Source organism: Salvelinus fontinalis, chromosome 6 (assembly GCF_029448725.1).
Source record: "Salvelinus fontinalis isolate EN_2023a chromosome 6, ASM2944872v1, whole genome shotgun sequence".
NCBI classification, from domain to species: Eukaryota; Metazoa; Chordata; class Actinopteri; order Salmoniformes; family Salmonidae; genus Salvelinus; species Salvelinus fontinalis.
The window spans coordinates 29,995,146-30,013,531 of record NC_074670.1 but is presented as its reverse complement, the minus strand read 5'-3'; the positions used below and the strand labels follow the sequence as shown (position 1 = coordinate 30,013,531).

Here is an 18,386-nt window from a genome sequence, read left to right as displayed (position 1 = left end):
GGCCTCTTTTTAAAAAAAACTCAAATTCATTTTTTGGCAGCGGAGTGTGTTTGACTTACTCGTAGGTAGACAGTATAGTTCAGGCAGGAGTGAGGATGGCTGTGGCCAAGCGTGAGGACCCCTGTGTGCTGGGGCTGATGGGAATCCAGGAAATTAACTCTTTTAACTCCGCCCCTCATACCTTTAAGCCAATCCAGTTGCAGCTCTGCATTCAGGACTGGGAGAGGTGGAGGAGAGAGGGGGATGGAGGGAGAGAGTGAGGAGGGGTTCCATATGGTCCCATCGTGTGCGGAAGTGTGCGTGTGTGTGTGTATTCTCATCTGGTGTGCAGGAGGGAACCGTGGGTATGGTCTACTTTATCACTTTTAGATTCTACAGAGCATCATTAGCCAGTGGAAACAATGCATTCATACATTCATATAGTTAGCATCTCTAACACAAACTTATACATAAACCTCTCCCTCCCCCCTCTTCATCCCCAGTCAGAGCTACTTACCTACAGAGTCTGGGATCCCCACACCGCTCACCTTCGCACAAATATCTACCCTGAGACTGGATAACAGAGAGAGAGAGAGGTAGAGAGACATGGGAGATTGAGACAGGATAAAAACATTGCTCCTCTGTATGTTTGTGTCAGTGTGTGCGCTCATTAGATTCCAGGATATTAATGGTGCAGGTCTCCCTCTGCAGGAGTCACTTCCTGTTCCTGATAGAAGGGACGATAACACACACACACACACACACACACACACACACACACACACACACACACACACACACACACACACACACACACACACACACACACACACACACACACACACACACACACACACACACACACACACACACACACAGGTTCTCTAGTGGTGAAATGCCTGTCAACCAGAACCACTCAGGAAAAGAACAATGAGCACCAATTAGAAGAAAAACTTCCTCTTTACTGCTCATCCTCTCATTCTCCCCAAAACAACCAGAAAACCTCCTCAACTGGCCAAAGCTCTCAATAAAACAATTATTCAATAAAAGAAAAAGCAACCGTCCCAGACAGTCCTAAAACCTCCCTAATAGTACATGTGTTGTTGTGTCCTGTCTAGTTCCTCCTGCCAGTCCTAAAACCTCCCTAATAGTACATGTGTTGTTGTGTCCTGTCTAGTTCCTCCTGACAGTCCTAAAACCTCCCTAATAGTACATGTGTTGTTGTGTCCTGTCTAGTTCCTCCTGCCAGTCCTAAAACCTCCCTAATAGTACATGTGTTGTTGTGTCCTGTCTAGTTCCTCCTGCCAGTCCTAAAACCTCCCTAATAGTACATGTGTTGTTGTGTCCTGTCTAGTTCCTCCTGAAAGTCCTAAAACCTCCCTAATAGTACATGTGTTGTTGTGTCCTGTCTAGTTCCTCCAGCCAGTCCTAAAACCTCCCTAATAGTACATGTGTTGTTGTGTCCTGTCTAGTTCCTCCTGCCAGTCCTAAAACCTCCCTAATAGTACATGTGTTGTTGTGTCCTGTCTAGTTCCTCCTGCCAGTCCTAAAACCTCCCTAATAGTACATGTGTTGTTGTGTCCTGTCTAGTTCCTCCTGCCAGTCCTAAAACCTCCCTAATAGTACATGTGTTGTTGTGTCCTGTCTAGTTCCTCCAGCCAGTCTGATTGTTTATTTCAATCAGCTGTGTCTGTTTTGACAGAATTCCACAGTTTAGTTCCGTCTGTCAATCTGCCCAAACGCACCATGTCTCTGTCCTGCCAACACACATAGCCTAAGAAGCACCCTATTGGTCTTAAGTCTGTCACTCACTAGATTACCTAGTGATTGCGTGTGTGTGTGCGTGCGTGCGTGCGTGCGTGCGTGCGTACTCACCAGGTCACCATGGTATCAGATTCTGTCAGGAGGCAGGATCGGTCGTCAGGGTTCAGGATTCTAGGAGTCAGGATCATCTCTGCCTCCACTGACACTACAGGACGAGCCCTACAAACACACACACACACTCACTGAATCTCACATTGTAAACTAGCAGCCAATCTGATACATGAAACAATGTAGTCTAGCCAATCAGAGACTTAGATATCTTACCTGTACACCGACACCTCCCCTTTACCAAATGCTCCCACTATCAGATCTACAGTGAAAGAGAGAGAGAGAGAGCGAGACAGAGAGAGAGACAGAGAGAGAGAGACAGAGAGACTGCATGAGCTTCAAAGAAACGCACAGATGGGACTGATTTCAAGGTCTCCAGCAATCTTCATCAAGCACAGACCTCTCATTTTTACACACACTGACACATAGACACACACACATAAACACATTTAGTCTGTACCAGCTTTGAGTAGTGAATATAACTATTTTTGCAGAACTATTTTGGTTCAGAATGAAACAATCCAAATAGGAACACAGTGTGTGTGTGTGTGTCTTAACGGAGAGACCCCACGGCACATTCCAGCTCCATTAGAACATTCCCATTGGTCCAATCAGACCCCTCTGCTACACAACAAGAACATTCCCTCACTTTACTATAATCATGTGCCTTATACAACTAGTCAGTCTGTAGCAGCCACACAACTAGTCCAGTGCTCTACTCAGTTAATTTGTGTTTATGTGTTTTGAAGATGAAGAGTCTTAATTGGGTTTTTGTTTAAAATAGAGCTGCACTTTAATGAGTGTGGTCACAGGAGACATACCTCGTGCACACACATACCTCGCGCACACACACACACACACACCAGCGTTGACTGAAAGTCTGAAACCGCAGTGGGAAAGAGACTTAATCAATACAAGCCTTCCCTGCCAGACACACTAAGCTAAACTAACACAACACTAACACAGGACTGACTGGGACATATAGAATATGCCCCCAACCATAGATCTAGCTAGTCCTGTCACTGGAAGACAGAGGTTAAGCTAAGCTCTGAAGCTGATACAGCACTGGGACTGGGGACAGAGGCTAAGATAAGTCATGCTAATTTCAATGAGGCTGAGGGTCAGAGGCTAAGATAAGTCATGCTAATATCAATGAGGCTGAGGGTCAGAGGCTAAGATAAGTCATGCTAATATCAATGAGGCTGAGGGTCAGAGGCCAAGATAAGTCATGCTAAAATCAATGAGGCTGAGGGTCAGAGGCTAAGTTTACTCATGATAATATATCAATGGGACTAGTTAAGCTCATTAGTTCTGACCTCTGCAGTTCTGTTTGAAAGAGTTCTGAGCTCTCTAGTTCCATCGGTCTAGTGAAGGGGAAAAAATGCGATCAGGACCTATAGGGGTTGATGTGGTTTTGAAGACACATGACAGAGAGGTTGTCTCTAGTTTACTAGTAACAGTCAAGTCGCGAAATCCTCCTCAGATAACCTCTTATCTGTTGGGAATATACATACCTGGCTATCCATCAAATGAAACGGACTATGTTAAGTCTTGATGCTGATAGAGGGCTAGAGTGTGACACACCCATGCACACTGTGAGTGACATCTGTTAAAATGGTTAAACTATTAGAGTAAAATAAGATCTATTGCGTGTGTGTGCGTGCACACATGCGTTTGCCTCTGTATGTGTGTGTGTTCTCGTGTGTGTGTGTGTGTGCGTGTTTAAGTGAGCGTGAGTCTAAATTGAATATAGGAGTGGTCCATCTGTTTTTGCTGTCAGTGAGAGTGCCTCAGCCTGCTGGTCCTCTGAAACCACAACATTACACTCTAGCCCCCAGTGTGTGTGTGTGTATGTGTGTTATAGGTGTAACAAGGGGCCGGCAGAGAAAGGGGGACCTCTAGCTGTCTGTTGGGTACAGGGGGCAGTTGGAGAGGTAGAGGTGAGGGGGGAAGGTGGAAAGAGAGGAAAGGAGGAAGAGGGGGAACGAGGCAGAGAGGAGGAAAGAGGACAGCAGCTAAAGCACTTGGCCTTTCAACCACAGTCTGTAAAAGTCATCAGAGCTAAGGTGTGCTTTCAGCAGGCAGATCTAACCACACACACACACACACACACACACACACACACACACACACACACACACACACACACACACACACACACACACACACACACACACACACACACACACACACACACACACACACACATCAGCTCAGCCTCAGGGACCCAAACTTCCAACAGAAGAATTACGCTCTCATTCCAAAGCCCTGGATCTGTCCGTCTTACGCGCCAGAGAAACCCAACCTCACTTCTCCCGTAGGTGTATGTGTGCATACGTGCGTGCCAGTGGAGGCTGCTGAGGGGAGGACGGCTCATAATAATGGACAGAATGAAACAAATGGAATGGCATCAAACAACTGGAGACCATGTATTTGATACCATTCCACAGATTCCGCTCCAGTCACTACCACAAGCCTGTCCTCCCCAATTAAGGTGCCACCAACCTCCTGTGGTGCGTGCCTAAGTGTGTGTGTGCGTTTGTGTGCGCAACAGTGTATGTGTGTGCGCGAGTGCATGTTCCTCCCATAGGTACATCTGTACTCCTTACCCAGCCGTTCTTTTCCCTCTGAAAAGTGCTACTGACACAGAGGCTGATTTGGGGTAAATGTACCTTTGGGGTAAATAAAACATAGCCTATGGCACACTTTCCCCTTCCAAGTCAATCATATTTCCACTGATAAAAACATGGTCTGCCACCACTGATTTAAGGTTAGTATGTAAACACACACACATACAGACACACATTTGGAGTAAGTGTACCTTTCGGGGGGTATGCTGAGTAACTAAACCTCTAGGCCAGTCCCAGACTCCCTGCTCTGAGAAATATGGCTGCCATCCAATGTTTACACAACCTGTCAGAGACTGGCTGCTTCAAACTTCTGTATGAGCTCTCTCTCTAGAATCAGTGTTCAGTGTGTCCACTGTCAAAGTGTTCAGTGTGTCTGTGTGTCTGTGTGTCTGTGTGTGTGTGTGTGTGTGTGTGTGTGTGTGTGTGTGTGTGTGTGTGTGTGTGTGTGTGTGTGTGAGTTGTGTGTGTTTTCTGTTCAGTAGAGCTGAGTCAGTGGGATTGCTGATTGGTAAGTTGAATGTCTACAGCATTTGACCTCTGACCTTCTGCTGAACATAATTCCTGCCCTCAGGCCATCTGACCCCTGACACACACACACAAAACTGACCTTAACCTTAACCCTAGGAGTGGGAACAGCAGAGCTTCCCAGGGTCAGTGTGCGTCTAGCAGGCTATAACCTCTGTGTACTAGGGACACCTCCTGCTGTTTCTGACGGACTGCTCTCTCTGACTCTGACCCAGTCACTTCTCCAGAGTTAGTTTAATAGGAACACTCCTTCCAAGAAGCTGATGTGTAACTTTGTTGTGAAAGACCTCAAAACTTGTTTTGCCTCCGAGAGATGGGGCCTAGACTTGAGCTCGGTGGGTTAATGCAGTCTTGAGGCATGCAGACAATCGAGGTTTGATACCCAGCCGGACACGAGTCCCTGGTAGAGACACACGACTGTAGAGTATCCATCAGGAACACTGATCCATCTCTCTAATCCTCCCTCCCTTCTCTCTCTAAGAGTAAGATGGGTTTTGCACCTAAGGGATCATAAAACTTCACCTATAGAAACAGACATCTTATGCACACACAAACATATGCACAGAAAGACACCGTGTAACAGGCGCACAGACTCCTTAGCAGTCCTCTCATAATGATGAAACATCTGAGGGTCCTTTACTAACGTGTGACTTTACTAACAAATTAACGACAGACCATATGTATATGTGTGTGTGTGTGTGTGTGTGTGTGATGGCTATGCCACCCGGGAGCTTTCCCTCCACTACCAGATCTTTCCCAGAGGGCCTTAGAAAGCCTGCGTTACAACATGCACGCGTGCGTGTATGCATGCTTATATGTATATGCATTGTGTTTGTACAGTGTGTGTGACTGAGAAACTCGATGTGGGGAGATTCTGTATAGGGTCTGGCTTTGGTTCATAGCCTGGCACAGACTCAACACATACACTCAGAGGCCAGTGAAATTGATCACAAGCCATGCAGTGCATATTTGTGCATGTGTCTGTATGTGTGTTTGTGTGTCTTATCGTGTGTGATGTTTTCATTATAAAGACCCAGATTTCCTGTTTGTGGGATGGAGAGATCAGAGGACGTCTGTTGTTGTTACAGAAAGAAGTTGGAAAGAAAATAAAAATCAAATAATAATTCCTACTTTTCAGCTGGGTCTATAGAAGTACAAAGACTGAACTATCCACCTAGAGAGTTTGTTCATCTGTATTTTTCGTAGCTGTCTACAGTACATAACACCACAGACCGATGCTGGAACTAAAACCGCGCTCAATGAGCTGTATACCGCCATAAGCAAACAGGAAACCGCTCACCCAGAGGCAGCACTCCTAGTGGCCGGGGACTTTAATGCAGGGAAACTTAAATCAGTTTTACCTAATTTCTATCAGCATGTTAAATGTGCAACCTGGAAGGAAAATAATTCTAGACCACCTTTACTCCACACACAGAGACACGTACAAAGCTCTTCCTCGCCCTCCATTTGGCAAATCTGACCATAATTCTGTCCTCCTGATTCCTGCCTACAAGCAAATATTAAAGCGGTCAGGTGAAGCAGATGCTAAACTACAGGACTGCTTTGCTAGCACAGACTGGAATATGTTCTGGCATTCTTCCGATGGCATTAAGGAGTACACCACATCAGTCACTAGCTTTATCAATAAGTGCATCGAGGACGTCGTCCCCACAGGGACTGTACGCACATACCCCAACCAGTGGCCATGGATTACAGGCAACATTCGTACTGAGCTAAAGGGTAGAGCTGATGATTTCAAAGAACGGGACTCTAACCCGAAAGCTTATAAGAAATCCTGCTATGCCCACCGACGAACCATCAAATAGGCAAAGCATCAATACATCTTCCCTGACATTTTCAACCTCTCCCTGTCCGAGTCTAATATCAACATGTTTTAAGCAGACCACCACAGTCCCTGTGCCCATGAACACTAAGGTAACCTGCCTAAATGACTGCCGACCCGTAGCACTCACGCCTGTAGCCATGAAATGCTTTTTAAGGCTGGTCATGGCTCACATCAACACCACTATCCCAGAGACCCTAGACCCACTGCAATTTGCATACCGCACCAACAGATCCACAGATGATGCAATCTCTATTGCACTCCACACTGCCCTTTCACACCTGGACAAAAGAAACACCTATGTGAGAATGCTGTTCATTGACTACATCTCAGCGTTCAACACCATAGTGCCCTCAAAGCTCATCACTAAGCTAAGGACACTGGAACTAAACACCTCCCTCTGCAACTGGATCCTAGACTACCTTGTAGCGGTATTAATTAGAGAAAGGTAAAGAATATTTTGTTCGTGCGCCAGGCAGGTATTAACCCTGCCGAAATAAATAAATAATAGAACAGCGAGAGTACCACTACCAGACCCACACACATCAGCAGAAGAGACTGCCTAGAGTGTAGCCTGTTGACCAGATAGCCAGCGGAGAGAAAAAAAGAATACACACCCTATAGATCCCACATCACAGTACAGTCCTTCCACAATTCTTAGTAACCCCACCAAGCATACCTCATATAATAATAGCAGAGCAAATAAACAGCAACTTCATACAATAACAAATGAACCCAGTCATCACACAGAGGATTTGCAAGAGTTTGTATTCTCTGTTGTGAAGGAGTGCAGAGGGTATGAATGTGTGGTGTTCATATACACACTAGTCCAGCTCCAATGAAACTTCAATACATTTAGGAAAAGAGAGTCTGTTGCAGTGTAAAGCACTGGACCATAGTGGGAAGAGAAAGAGAGAAAGGGAACAAGAGAGGGCTTAGCTGTGGTCTTGAGGTTGCAGGTGTACAATCTGACGGTCCGATGGTGTGTTGGCTTGTAGATGAAATCTTCGCAACAATGTTGCTACTAATCCCTTTGATCCATAACCGTCGCGGTCCCACATGAAAACAACCACGTCGTCAAGCGATCACACCGAGGATTGTTCCAAACACTGCACAACCACATACGCTGAAGACAACAAAAACCTCTGCAGCCTAACAGTCGCGGTCCCAAATGAGAACAACCACGTCGTCGAGCGATCACACCGAGGATTGTTCCAAAAACTGTACAACCACATACAAACAAACTCTGCAGCATAACACACACAACCAAAACTGTCACGCCACAAAAGAGCTCTTCCCCAAAAAGCTGAACGAGCTCTTTTATTTCCTTCTTCCTACTGCTCATGCTCTCTTAAAAAGTGGTAGCGCACGGTGAAGGCTCCGTGCAGGATTTCGCCACACTCCTCCCCGCATGAAAAAACAAAGCCTGTAGAAACAGAGAGGATGCAGGCTTTGACAAGTTAATGTTCCTGCTATACAAAACCAGGGAAGTCCTCATCATCAGAGTCCTCCATGAAGAGTTCCTGCAGGTGTTGCTTTTGCCTGCGATCCAGCTCTTCTGCCGTAGGGTAGCAGGGCTTTAGGTCAACAACATGCACCGTCCTGACATCTTCCCCAGTGTCCTCCAAACAGACCAAGTAGTTCACTGGTCCCAACTGCTGCACTACACGGTATGGGCCTTTCCATCTCGAAGCTAGCTTGGCAGTGAACTTCTTAGATGCCTTCGACAGATGATGGGAACTTACCCAGACACGAGACTGAGGTGGGAAACACACGTCGCGTCTATGTTTATCATAGTTCCTCTGCTGTCGTTGTTTGGCTTTGGTTTTGCTGGCCTCCACTCTGGCTAGCAAGGTGTGGTGGTGTTGTACGGCATCAAACGCTGGGCAGTCAGGTGAAACATTAGAACTTTGCAAGACTCTGTCCATCGGACCTTTTAGTGGTCTTCCCAGGTGGAGTTCAGCGGGAGTGACCCCAGAAGTCTCCTGCACGGCAGAGTTCAGTGCAAAGCAAAATTCAGGAAGATGCTGATCCCACCTTGTGTGCTGATCCCCCACGAATGAAGCAATCATCCCTTTCAGGGTACGGTTTACCCTCTCGGTCAGGTTGGTCTGAGGATGGTAGGCTGTGGTTAGCTTGGCAATTACACTCCAGTAGGTACAAAGCTCTTTGTATATTCCTGATATGAATTGCGGACCTCGGTCAGAGAGGATTTGGTCTGGAATTCCGAATCTGGTAAAGACCTCCCGTCGCAGAATTAGAGCAATGGCTGATGCAGTGGCTTTGCGGAGTGGAAAGAACTCCACCCAGTGGGTGTAGTAGTCCACTACCACCAATAAAAAAATCATTCCGGGTTCCCCGGCTGGGAGGAAAAGGTCCCATGAGGTCAATTCCCAACATTTCATTTGGATGGTTTACCACGGTCTGCTGCATTTTTCCAGCAGGTCTGCCAATATCTGGTTTGTATTTCTGGCAGACTTCACACTGCTGTACAAACTTCCGGGTATCAACCCACATGCCTGGCCAGTAAACAACCTCTTGTAGTCTTCGATATGTCTTAAAAACTAAAAGATGGCCACTGATGGGGTTAGCATGATAAGCTTGGATTATCTGGTCACTTAATGTAGAGGGAATAAAGACGCGATAATGGGAGCTGTGTATTCCATCTCCTCTTGGAGTTTTTCGATACACTTTGGTGGCTGGAGTATGCTATACTTATCATTGAAACGACTCTTTGTGTCTTCTTCAGACAGACTCTTGTGGATCGCCATGATGGCAGCATCCTTCTGCTGTGCTCTCCATACACTCTCATCATCCAGAGGAAAGGAATCATCCAGACACTTAGCGGTAGTGTAAGTGCTGCACAAGGGAGGACAAACATTGACAGTCTCTGTAATCCGAGAAAGGGCATCTGGTACAACGTTCAGTTTTCCTTTGCGATACTCAATGATGAAGTCAAACTTCTGCAGTCGGATAGACCAGCGAATAAGACGGCTGTTGGTCTTGCCTGATGCCAGAACCCACTGCAGAGCAGCGTGGTCTGTGACAACGGTGAAGATCTTCGACTCCAAGTAGTAGCTCCATTTCTCCAAAGCCCAGACCACAGCGAGGCACTCCCTTTCAGTCGTTGAATAATTCCTCTCGGCTGAATTAAGGGTGCGACTTGCATAGGCAAGAACTTCTTCTGTTCCAAGTCCTGTTTGTTGAGCCAAGACGGCTCCAAGTCCTGTTTGACTTGCATCCGTGTACACAATGAAATGAGCATTCAAGTTAGGATGTCCCAGCACTGGAGGAATAATGAGACTGTTTTTGAGTGCCTCAAATGCACTTTGGCATGCAGAGGTCCATTGGAATTTCACACCCTTCTTCTTAAGGTGGTTGAGGGGTTCGGCGACCTTTGAAAAGTCAGGCACAAACCTGTGGTACCATCCAGCCATACCCAGAAAACGCTGAACAGCTTTGAGGGATGTGGGAATTGGGAATTCTTGCACGGCTGCAACTTTGGCTGGATCTGCATGGATACCTTTAGCATTAACCACATGACCAAGGAACTTGAGTTCTAGCAAACAGAAACGACACTTCTTCAAGTTGGCTTAGTTCAAGGTCAAACCTGCAGCCTTTAGTCTGTCGAAGATGGACTGTATGTCTTTCAGATCATCCGCGACAGAGGAAGAGTTGCCCCCAGGTGGTAAGGGTAGGTAACAAAACATCCGCCACGTTGATCCTCAACACGTGTGGTGCAAGGACAACAACCTCTCCCTCAACGTGATCAAGACAAAGAAGATGATTGTGGACTACAGGAAAAAGAGGACCAAGCATGCCACCATTCTCATCGACGGGGCTGTAGTGGAGCAGGTTGAGAGCTTCAAGTTCCTTGGCATCCACATCACCAACAAACTAACATGGTCCAAGCACACCAAGACAGTCGTGAAGAGGGCACAACAAAAAATGTCCCCTTAGGAGACTGAAAAGATTTGGCATGGGTCCTCAGATACTCAAAATGTTTTACAGCTGCACTATCGAGAGCATCCTGACGGGTTGCATCACTGCCTGGTATGGCAACTGCTCGGCCTCCGACCACAAGGCACTACAGAGGGTAGTTTGTACGGCCCAGTCCATCACCAGGGCCAAGCCTCCTGTCATCCAGGACCTCTATACCAGGCGGTGTCAGAGGAAGGCCCTAAAAATTGTCAAAGACTCCAGCCACCCTAGTCATAGACTGTTCACTCTGCTACCGCACGGGAAGCGGTACCGGAGCGCCAACTCTAGGTCCAAGAGGCCCCTAAATAGCTTCTACCCCCAAGCCACTCCTGAACAGCTAATCAAATGGCTACCCAGACTATTTGCATTGCCCCCCCCAAACTGCTACTCTCTGTTATTATCTATGCATAGTCACTTTAAAAACACTACCTGCATGTACATTTTACCTCAATTACCTCGACACCGGTGCCCCCGCACATTGACATTGTACCAGTACCCCATGTATATAGCCCTGCTATTGTTTTACTGCTGCCCTTTAATTATTTGTTATTCTTATCTCTTACTTTTTTGGGGGGTATTTTCTAAAAACTGCATTGTTGGTTAAGGGCTTGTAAGTAAGCATTTCCCTGTAAGGTCCCTGCATGGATACCTGTTGTATTTGGCACATGTGACAAATAAAATTTAATTTGATTTGAATTATGCTGCCTTTAGAATGGCTGCCTTTCAGCTTGGTCAATAGAGGTACACAGACTGAACTATACTGCCTTTAGAATGGCTGCCTTTCAGCTTGGTCTATAGAGGTACACAGACTGAACTATACTGCCTTTAGAATGGCTGCCTTTCAGCTTGGTCTATAGAGGTACACAGACTGAACTATACTGCCTTTAGAATGGCTGCCTTTTAGCTTGGTCTATAGAGGTACAAAGACTGAACTATACTGCCTTTAGAATGGCTCCAAAATGAGGGGAAAACAAAGGGATACAAAAGTTTAATTTCAAAACATTTTCAGTCTTAAATCACCTTTTAAGAGCCCATGATTCCAAGTAAATGAATGTGTATACAAACACTCACACAGACATTCAGACTACCACTGACTGAACATGTAAATACAAACACTCACACAGACATTCAGACTACCACTGACTGAACATGTAAATACAAACACTCACACAGACATTCAGACTACCACTGACTGAACATGTAAATACAAACACTCACACAGACATTCAGACTACCACTGACTGAACATGTGTATACAAACACTCACACAGACATTCAGACTACCACTGACTGAACATGTAAATACAAACACTCACACAGACATTCAGACTACCACTGACTGAACATGTAAATACAAACACTCACACAGACATTCAGACTACCACTGACTGAACATGTGTATACAAACACTCACACAGACATTCAGACTACCACTGACTGAACATGTAAATACAAACACTCACACAGACATTCAGACTACCACTGACTGAACATGTAAATACAAACACTCAGACACAGGATTTCCCTTCAGATTGCTCTAGTGTGGCATGTTCATCTGTACCATGACATCACAAAAGAGGAAGTCTCTCCAAAGTAATATCAGCCACATGAACATGTTCTTCTGAAGAATTGGAGGCCTGTGTCCGCTAGAGGCCTATAACACTATGGTGAAATATCTGGCGAACAGACTGAACACTTTCAAAGGAAAAATTTAAAAAAAATGTCAACTTTATATTCATCACCTCCAGCACCATCCCAACATGAACATACGTGTAAAATGGCACGTTTCTATGTTTTGTAGCAAAAAATAAGGAAAATAAGTGTTTCCAATGACATCATCAACCAATTAGTAGGCAATTAGTAGACAATGCCTAGTCATAATTGGTTAAAATAACATGATGCACACTGATGATGTCATTGGAAACACTTATCTCCCTCATATCTATTTTTCCACAAAACATGGAAACACTATTTTCACATACGTTGATGTTAGGGTGGTGCTGGAGATTATGAATATGAAGTTGAAACATTTTGACATTTCCTTGATGTTTAAGTGCACAGAGAACAGACTTATTGCATGCCCCCCTCCCTCTCTCTCTTCCTGGGACGTCATCAGAGAATCGTCGCGGCAACAGCTCTGTAACCCCACTACCCCTCCTGAGTAACGACTTCACCAGAAGAAGGGAGGAGAGAAGTGAAACGGAAGAAAGAGAGGAAAATAAGTAAGGTGCATGGGAGTGTACCAGGGTAATGGTTGTTGTCCAGGTCTCTGTCCCCCCTCAGGGTGAAACCGTAGCCGGAGAGGCCACTACTGGAGGCCCAGGCTCCATAGAGCTCCTGGCTGAGGGTTAGGCCGCGGGCCGTCAGGTCTCTCTGGCCATTGTAGATCAACACCAGGCCACTCCGGTCCTCCCCACCAAATGGACAACCCACTGCCACGTCTATCAGACACAGAGAGAGAGAGAGGGGTATGACGGTAGGAAACACACATAGAAACACAAAACCAACTCCAGTATGAGTTATAAGGCTGGCCTTCTGAAGTGATACAGCAGACCAGCTCACATCACCAGGAGAGAGGGATGAGAGAAAAAGAATGAGAGAGAGAGGGATGGTTTAGACATCATCAAGTGAAAGCCCCTGAGGGAGAGGTAAAGAGACTACCGAGGACTACCCCTCTCTCTTTCCATTTCCTTCCCTCTCTCTCCAAATGTATATGTCAAACATGTAGCACTGTCTAATAGGCACAGGCAGGAGATTCCTATGACAGTGAGCAACCAATGGTTACACTCCACCAGTGATTGCCAGGTGTTCGTCCCCACCACACACACACACACACACACACACACACACACACACACACACACACACACACACACACACACACACACACACACACACACACACACACACACACACACACACACACACACACACACACACACACACACACACACACAGCGCAACTCCCCACCTACATCCTGTTTGCTGTTGGGAAAAATGAAGCTGAAAACTACAAACAGAGTGTTGTCATGGTTACACTGCTCTGTGATGATGAGGGAGGTAATCAGAGACACACACTACTGTATGATAAGGAGGGAGAACATCACAGCGTCTCAGGGTCTAGTCTCCATTGTGGCTCAGACAGCTGGAGTCTCTGGCTCCACTAGCGCTGCAGTTTCCTGAGGCTAATGGATCCTCTACTGATCTGTCCTGTGTGTGATCACCTCCACATTCCCAGTCTAACCCAGCCACACCCTGGCTGATGCATCAACCTAAGGACAAAAGCCTCTGAGTTCACTCAATGCATGTGTATATGCACATGTGTGTGTGTGTGCAGGCTTATCAAATCAAACTTTATTTGCCACATGTGCCCGAATACAACAAGTGTAGACCTTACCGTGAAATGCTTACTTACAAGCCCTTAACCAACAGTGCAGTTCAAGAAGAGTTAAGAAAATATTTACCAAATAAACTAAAGTAAAAAAATTATAAAAAGTAACACAATAACTTAACAATAACGAGGCTATATACAGGGGGTACCGAGTCAGTGTGCAGGGGTACAGGTTAGAGGTAATTTGTACATGTAGGTGGGGGTGAAGTGACTATGCATAGATGATAAACAGCGAGTAGCAGCAGTGTACAAAACAAATTGGGAGGGGGTGTCAATGTAAATACTCCGGTGGCTATTTAATTAATTGTTCAGCAGTCTTATGGCTTGGGTGTAGAAGCTGTTAAACCTCTTAAGGATCGGCCCATTTTTCAATTATTGGTACCATTTGAAAGGAAAGACTTTGAAGTTTGTGGAAATGTGAAAGGAGTGTAGGAGAATATAACACATTAGATATGGTAGAAGATAATACATTTTTTTTTTTTTTTGTACCATCATCTTTGAATTGCAAGAGAAATACCATGTATTATTCCAGCCCAGGTGCAAGTTAGATTTAGGCCACTAGATGGCAGCAATGTATGTGCAAAGTTTTAGACTGATCCAATGAACTTTTGCATTTCTGTTCAAAATGTTGTGTCAAGACTGCCCACATGTACCTCATTTGTTTATTAATAACTTTTCATGTTCAAAACTGTGCACTCTCCTCAAGCAATAGCATGGTATTCACTGTAATAGCTACTGTAAATTGGACAGTGCAGTTAGATTAACAAGAATTAAAGCTTTCTGCTAATATCAGATATGTCTATGTCCTGGGAAATGTTCTTGTTACTTACAACCTCATGCTAATCACATTAGCCTACGTTAGCTCAACTGTACCACAGGGGACCCACCAATCCTGAAGAAGTTTGAAGCCTTTTGGTCCTAGACTTAGCACTCCGGTACCGCTTGCCGTGCGGTAGCAGAGAAAACAGTCTATGACTTGGGTGACTGGAATCTGACAATTTTATGGGCTTTCCTCTGACACCGCCTATTATATAGGTCTTGGTCAGATGCCAAGCAGTTGCCATACCAGGCGGTGATGCACCCGGTCAGGATGCTCTCGATGGTGCAGCTGTAGAGCTTTTTGAGGATCTGGGGACCCATGCCAAATCTTTTCAGTCTCCTGAGGGGGAAAACATTTTGTAGTGCCCTCTTCACGACTTAATTGGTGTGTTTGGACCATGCTAGTTTGTTGGTGATGTGGACACCAAGGAACTTGAAACTCTCGACCCGCTCCACACAGCCCCGTGGATGTTAATGGAGGCCTGTTCAGCCCACCTTTTCCTGTAGACCACGATCAGCTCCTTTGTCTTGCTCACATTGAGGGAGAGGTTGTTGTCTTATATGTGCGTTTGAGTGCCTGACTGAGTTATGCCTCAACACTGATAGACATTGATTCAGGTTTATTGATTTAGTTCTGATGATGATGATGGTGTGGAGGGAGTGGAGGGAGAGTGGCTCATTTTAAGAACATAAACACATACATAAATAACTAAGTAGGATTGTTATCATATGTTCACCAGAGAAATGCCTGAGGCTCCAAAAAGCATTTGGGCTCCAGACCTGAAAGTCTTTGGGTGTGTGTGTGTGTGTGTGTGTGTGTGTGTGTGTGTGTGTGTGTGTGTGTGTGTGTGTGTCACCGGAGGTTGGTGGCACCTTAATTGAGGAGGACGGGCTTGTGGTAATGGCTGGAGTGGAATGGTATCAAATGTGTGTTTGATGCCAATCCATTTGCTCTGTTCCAGACATTATTATGATCCGTCCACCCCTCATCTGCCTCCACTGGTGTGTGTGTTTATAAAACAAACACAATGTGAGGCAGAATGAACTTTGGGCAGCGGGACAGAAACTTCCAGATGCCCCTATCTTAGTGGACATCTGGAGATTAAAAATAACTATCTCTCTCTGACACACACACGCACACACACCCCAAACCCTGCTCATCATTACAGGAAGAGGGGGAAGAACTTCACAACGAAACACTCTAACACCGCAATTCCTGATTGGCTGAAGACACTTCGGTTTCCCCCACCGGAGCATCTGATAGGATATCCACTCTCCAAGACCAAACAGCCAGAGATGAAGAGGAAACACAAAAACCTCTGCCTACCAATACACTGGGAGTGGAAACTGAGCGGGAAGAAAGAGAGGGGAAAGACACACACACAGCTTACCGTTGTATCCGTCCTGGTTGAGGTCTCCTAGCGGGGCGATGGCAGTGCCAAAGCGTCCGAAGGTGTGTGTTCCCGTCAGGAGGAGGGGCTCGGAGAAGGTGAGCGGGGAGTGCTGGAGGTACAGGTAGACACGGCCCACCTCCTTGGGCTTACTCTCCCTCTCTCTCTCCATGTAGAGAGGTGCTCCTACCAGTACATCATCATACCTGGGGGAAAGATACACAGCTTTAGAATACACACACACATACACACAGAGGGCAGCACGCACGCACACACACACACACACACACACACACACACACACACACACACACACACACACACACACACACACACACACACACACACACACACACACACACACACACACACATATAGATGAGTGTGTTATACAGACATGTCAGAAAGGATGTGGTCTGGCTCCAGAAATAGAGTTCAGTCATCATAATCAGAGCACAAGCTACAGCTGGAACACATACTAACAATCCTCTCTCTCTCTCTCGTTCCCCCCTCGCCCACTCAACTGGCTTCATTCTTGGCTCGGACTAAACAATTATTTCACTGCAAGAACCATGAAGATCTGTAGGGACAGGAAGAGAGGGAAAAGTGACAAAGTGGCAGAGAGAGAGAGAAAAGCTAAGACCCTTAAATTGAAAATGAAATTGAGAGAGCAAGAGAGAGAGACAGACAGACAACTCACCCGTCTCCGTTGAGGTCAGTAACAGCCACAGAATAGCCAAAGTAGGAAGCCATCTGACAAAACATTTCACAACATGACTCTACAGTCAGGGATGTACAGTAGTGCTATAAAGTAGTCAGGTAAAAGATGAATAGCAGTACGTGTGTATGTGTGTGTATGTGTATGCGTGTGACGTTACTGTGTGTTACTGACCTGCTCGCCTGTGAAGTTCATGATGAATGTCAGATTAGTGGAGTTAATCACAGCTACCTGAAACAGAACACAAGAGTCACACACCTGATACAGGTAAACACATGCATCATGCAAACCCATTCACAGGATGTAATGAGCTGAAATAGAAACAGAATTCTTCAGCCCAAAACCCTTTCTTTCCCTCTGCCTGGTACCCCTTCCCCCTGTCTCGCCCCTTCAACCCCCCATCGCCTTACCCCCTCTCCTCCTCTGTTCCGTACCCTCCATTTCCATAACCCCAGTCGTGGGGGAGACAGAGGGGTTGGGAATTCCTTCAAAAGACCTACAATAACAACCACATGGAGACAGCCAGGGGCTACACACACTCACCCACAAACATGTGCACACACTCACAAAGTTAGAGACAAACACATACACAAAACACCAACAAATATAGAGAAACAGACAGGCGGTCAGGCAGCCAGACGGACAGGCAGACGGACGGACATACACACAGACAGACGGTCGCTCAGAATGACAGACAGAGAGAGGCACAGAGGGAAAAACATGTGTAGACACTTAACTCCCTGGCCCCCCCTCCTCCTCCTCTCTCTCAGGGGTGTCAGGCTGGTTGTCTCCCCAGGTCTGAGAGGCTAACGTGGGCTGACAGCTACTCTCGTCTCATCAGGCCAAACAGGCCTAACCCTGACGCCCACTGACCACAAATGTGAGGGCTACCGGCCCCAGAGCCTATTGACACAACTACACAGGCTTGTCTGCTCTGAATACATCTCTATCTAGGTTTCAGTGTCTGTCAGTGTGTGTGTGTGTGTGTGTGTGTGTGTGTGTGTGTGTGTGTGTGTGTGTGTGTGAGAGAGAGAGAGAGCAGGCAATGAGCTGTGTGTTAGAGGTGAAAGGTCATGTGTGTGTCAGGGAAAGGGGTCAGCTCTCATGGAGCGGAAGTCGTGTGTCATTAAGGAGACAGTCCAGGACACACACACACACACACACACACACACACACACACACACACACACAGATAAGACTGTGTTGTGGTCAGAGAGTGGGGAGTTGTTGTTGCTAA

The 18,386-nt window shown here is 46.2% G+C and overlaps 1 protein-coding gene across 1 annotated transcript in view; it reads right to left on the bottom strand.

Annotated features, from left to right (window-relative positions):
- The window catches only part of LOC129857599 (integrin alpha-8-like), a 62,112-nt gene that overhangs the window by 28,309 nt on the left and 15,417 nt on the right, over window positions 1–18,386 (bottom strand). The window contains exons 10-17 of the mRNA XM_055926029.1: window positions 17,324–17,380; window positions 17,132–17,184; window positions 16,432–16,637; window positions 13,074–13,271; window positions 2,068–2,113; window positions 1,855–1,962; window positions 497–552; window positions 60–217 (exon numbers count right to left, since the gene is read on the bottom strand). Coding sequence (XP_055782004.1) covers window positions 60–217; window positions 497–552; window positions 1,855–1,962; window positions 2,068–2,113; window positions 13,074–13,271; window positions 16,432–16,637; window positions 17,132–17,184; window positions 17,324–17,380 — 882 coding nt within the window. The remainder of the gene's footprint in view (window positions 1–59; window positions 218–496; window positions 553–1,854; window positions 1,963–2,067; window positions 2,114–13,073; window positions 13,272–16,431; window positions 16,638–17,131; window positions 17,185–17,323; window positions 17,381–18,386) is intronic.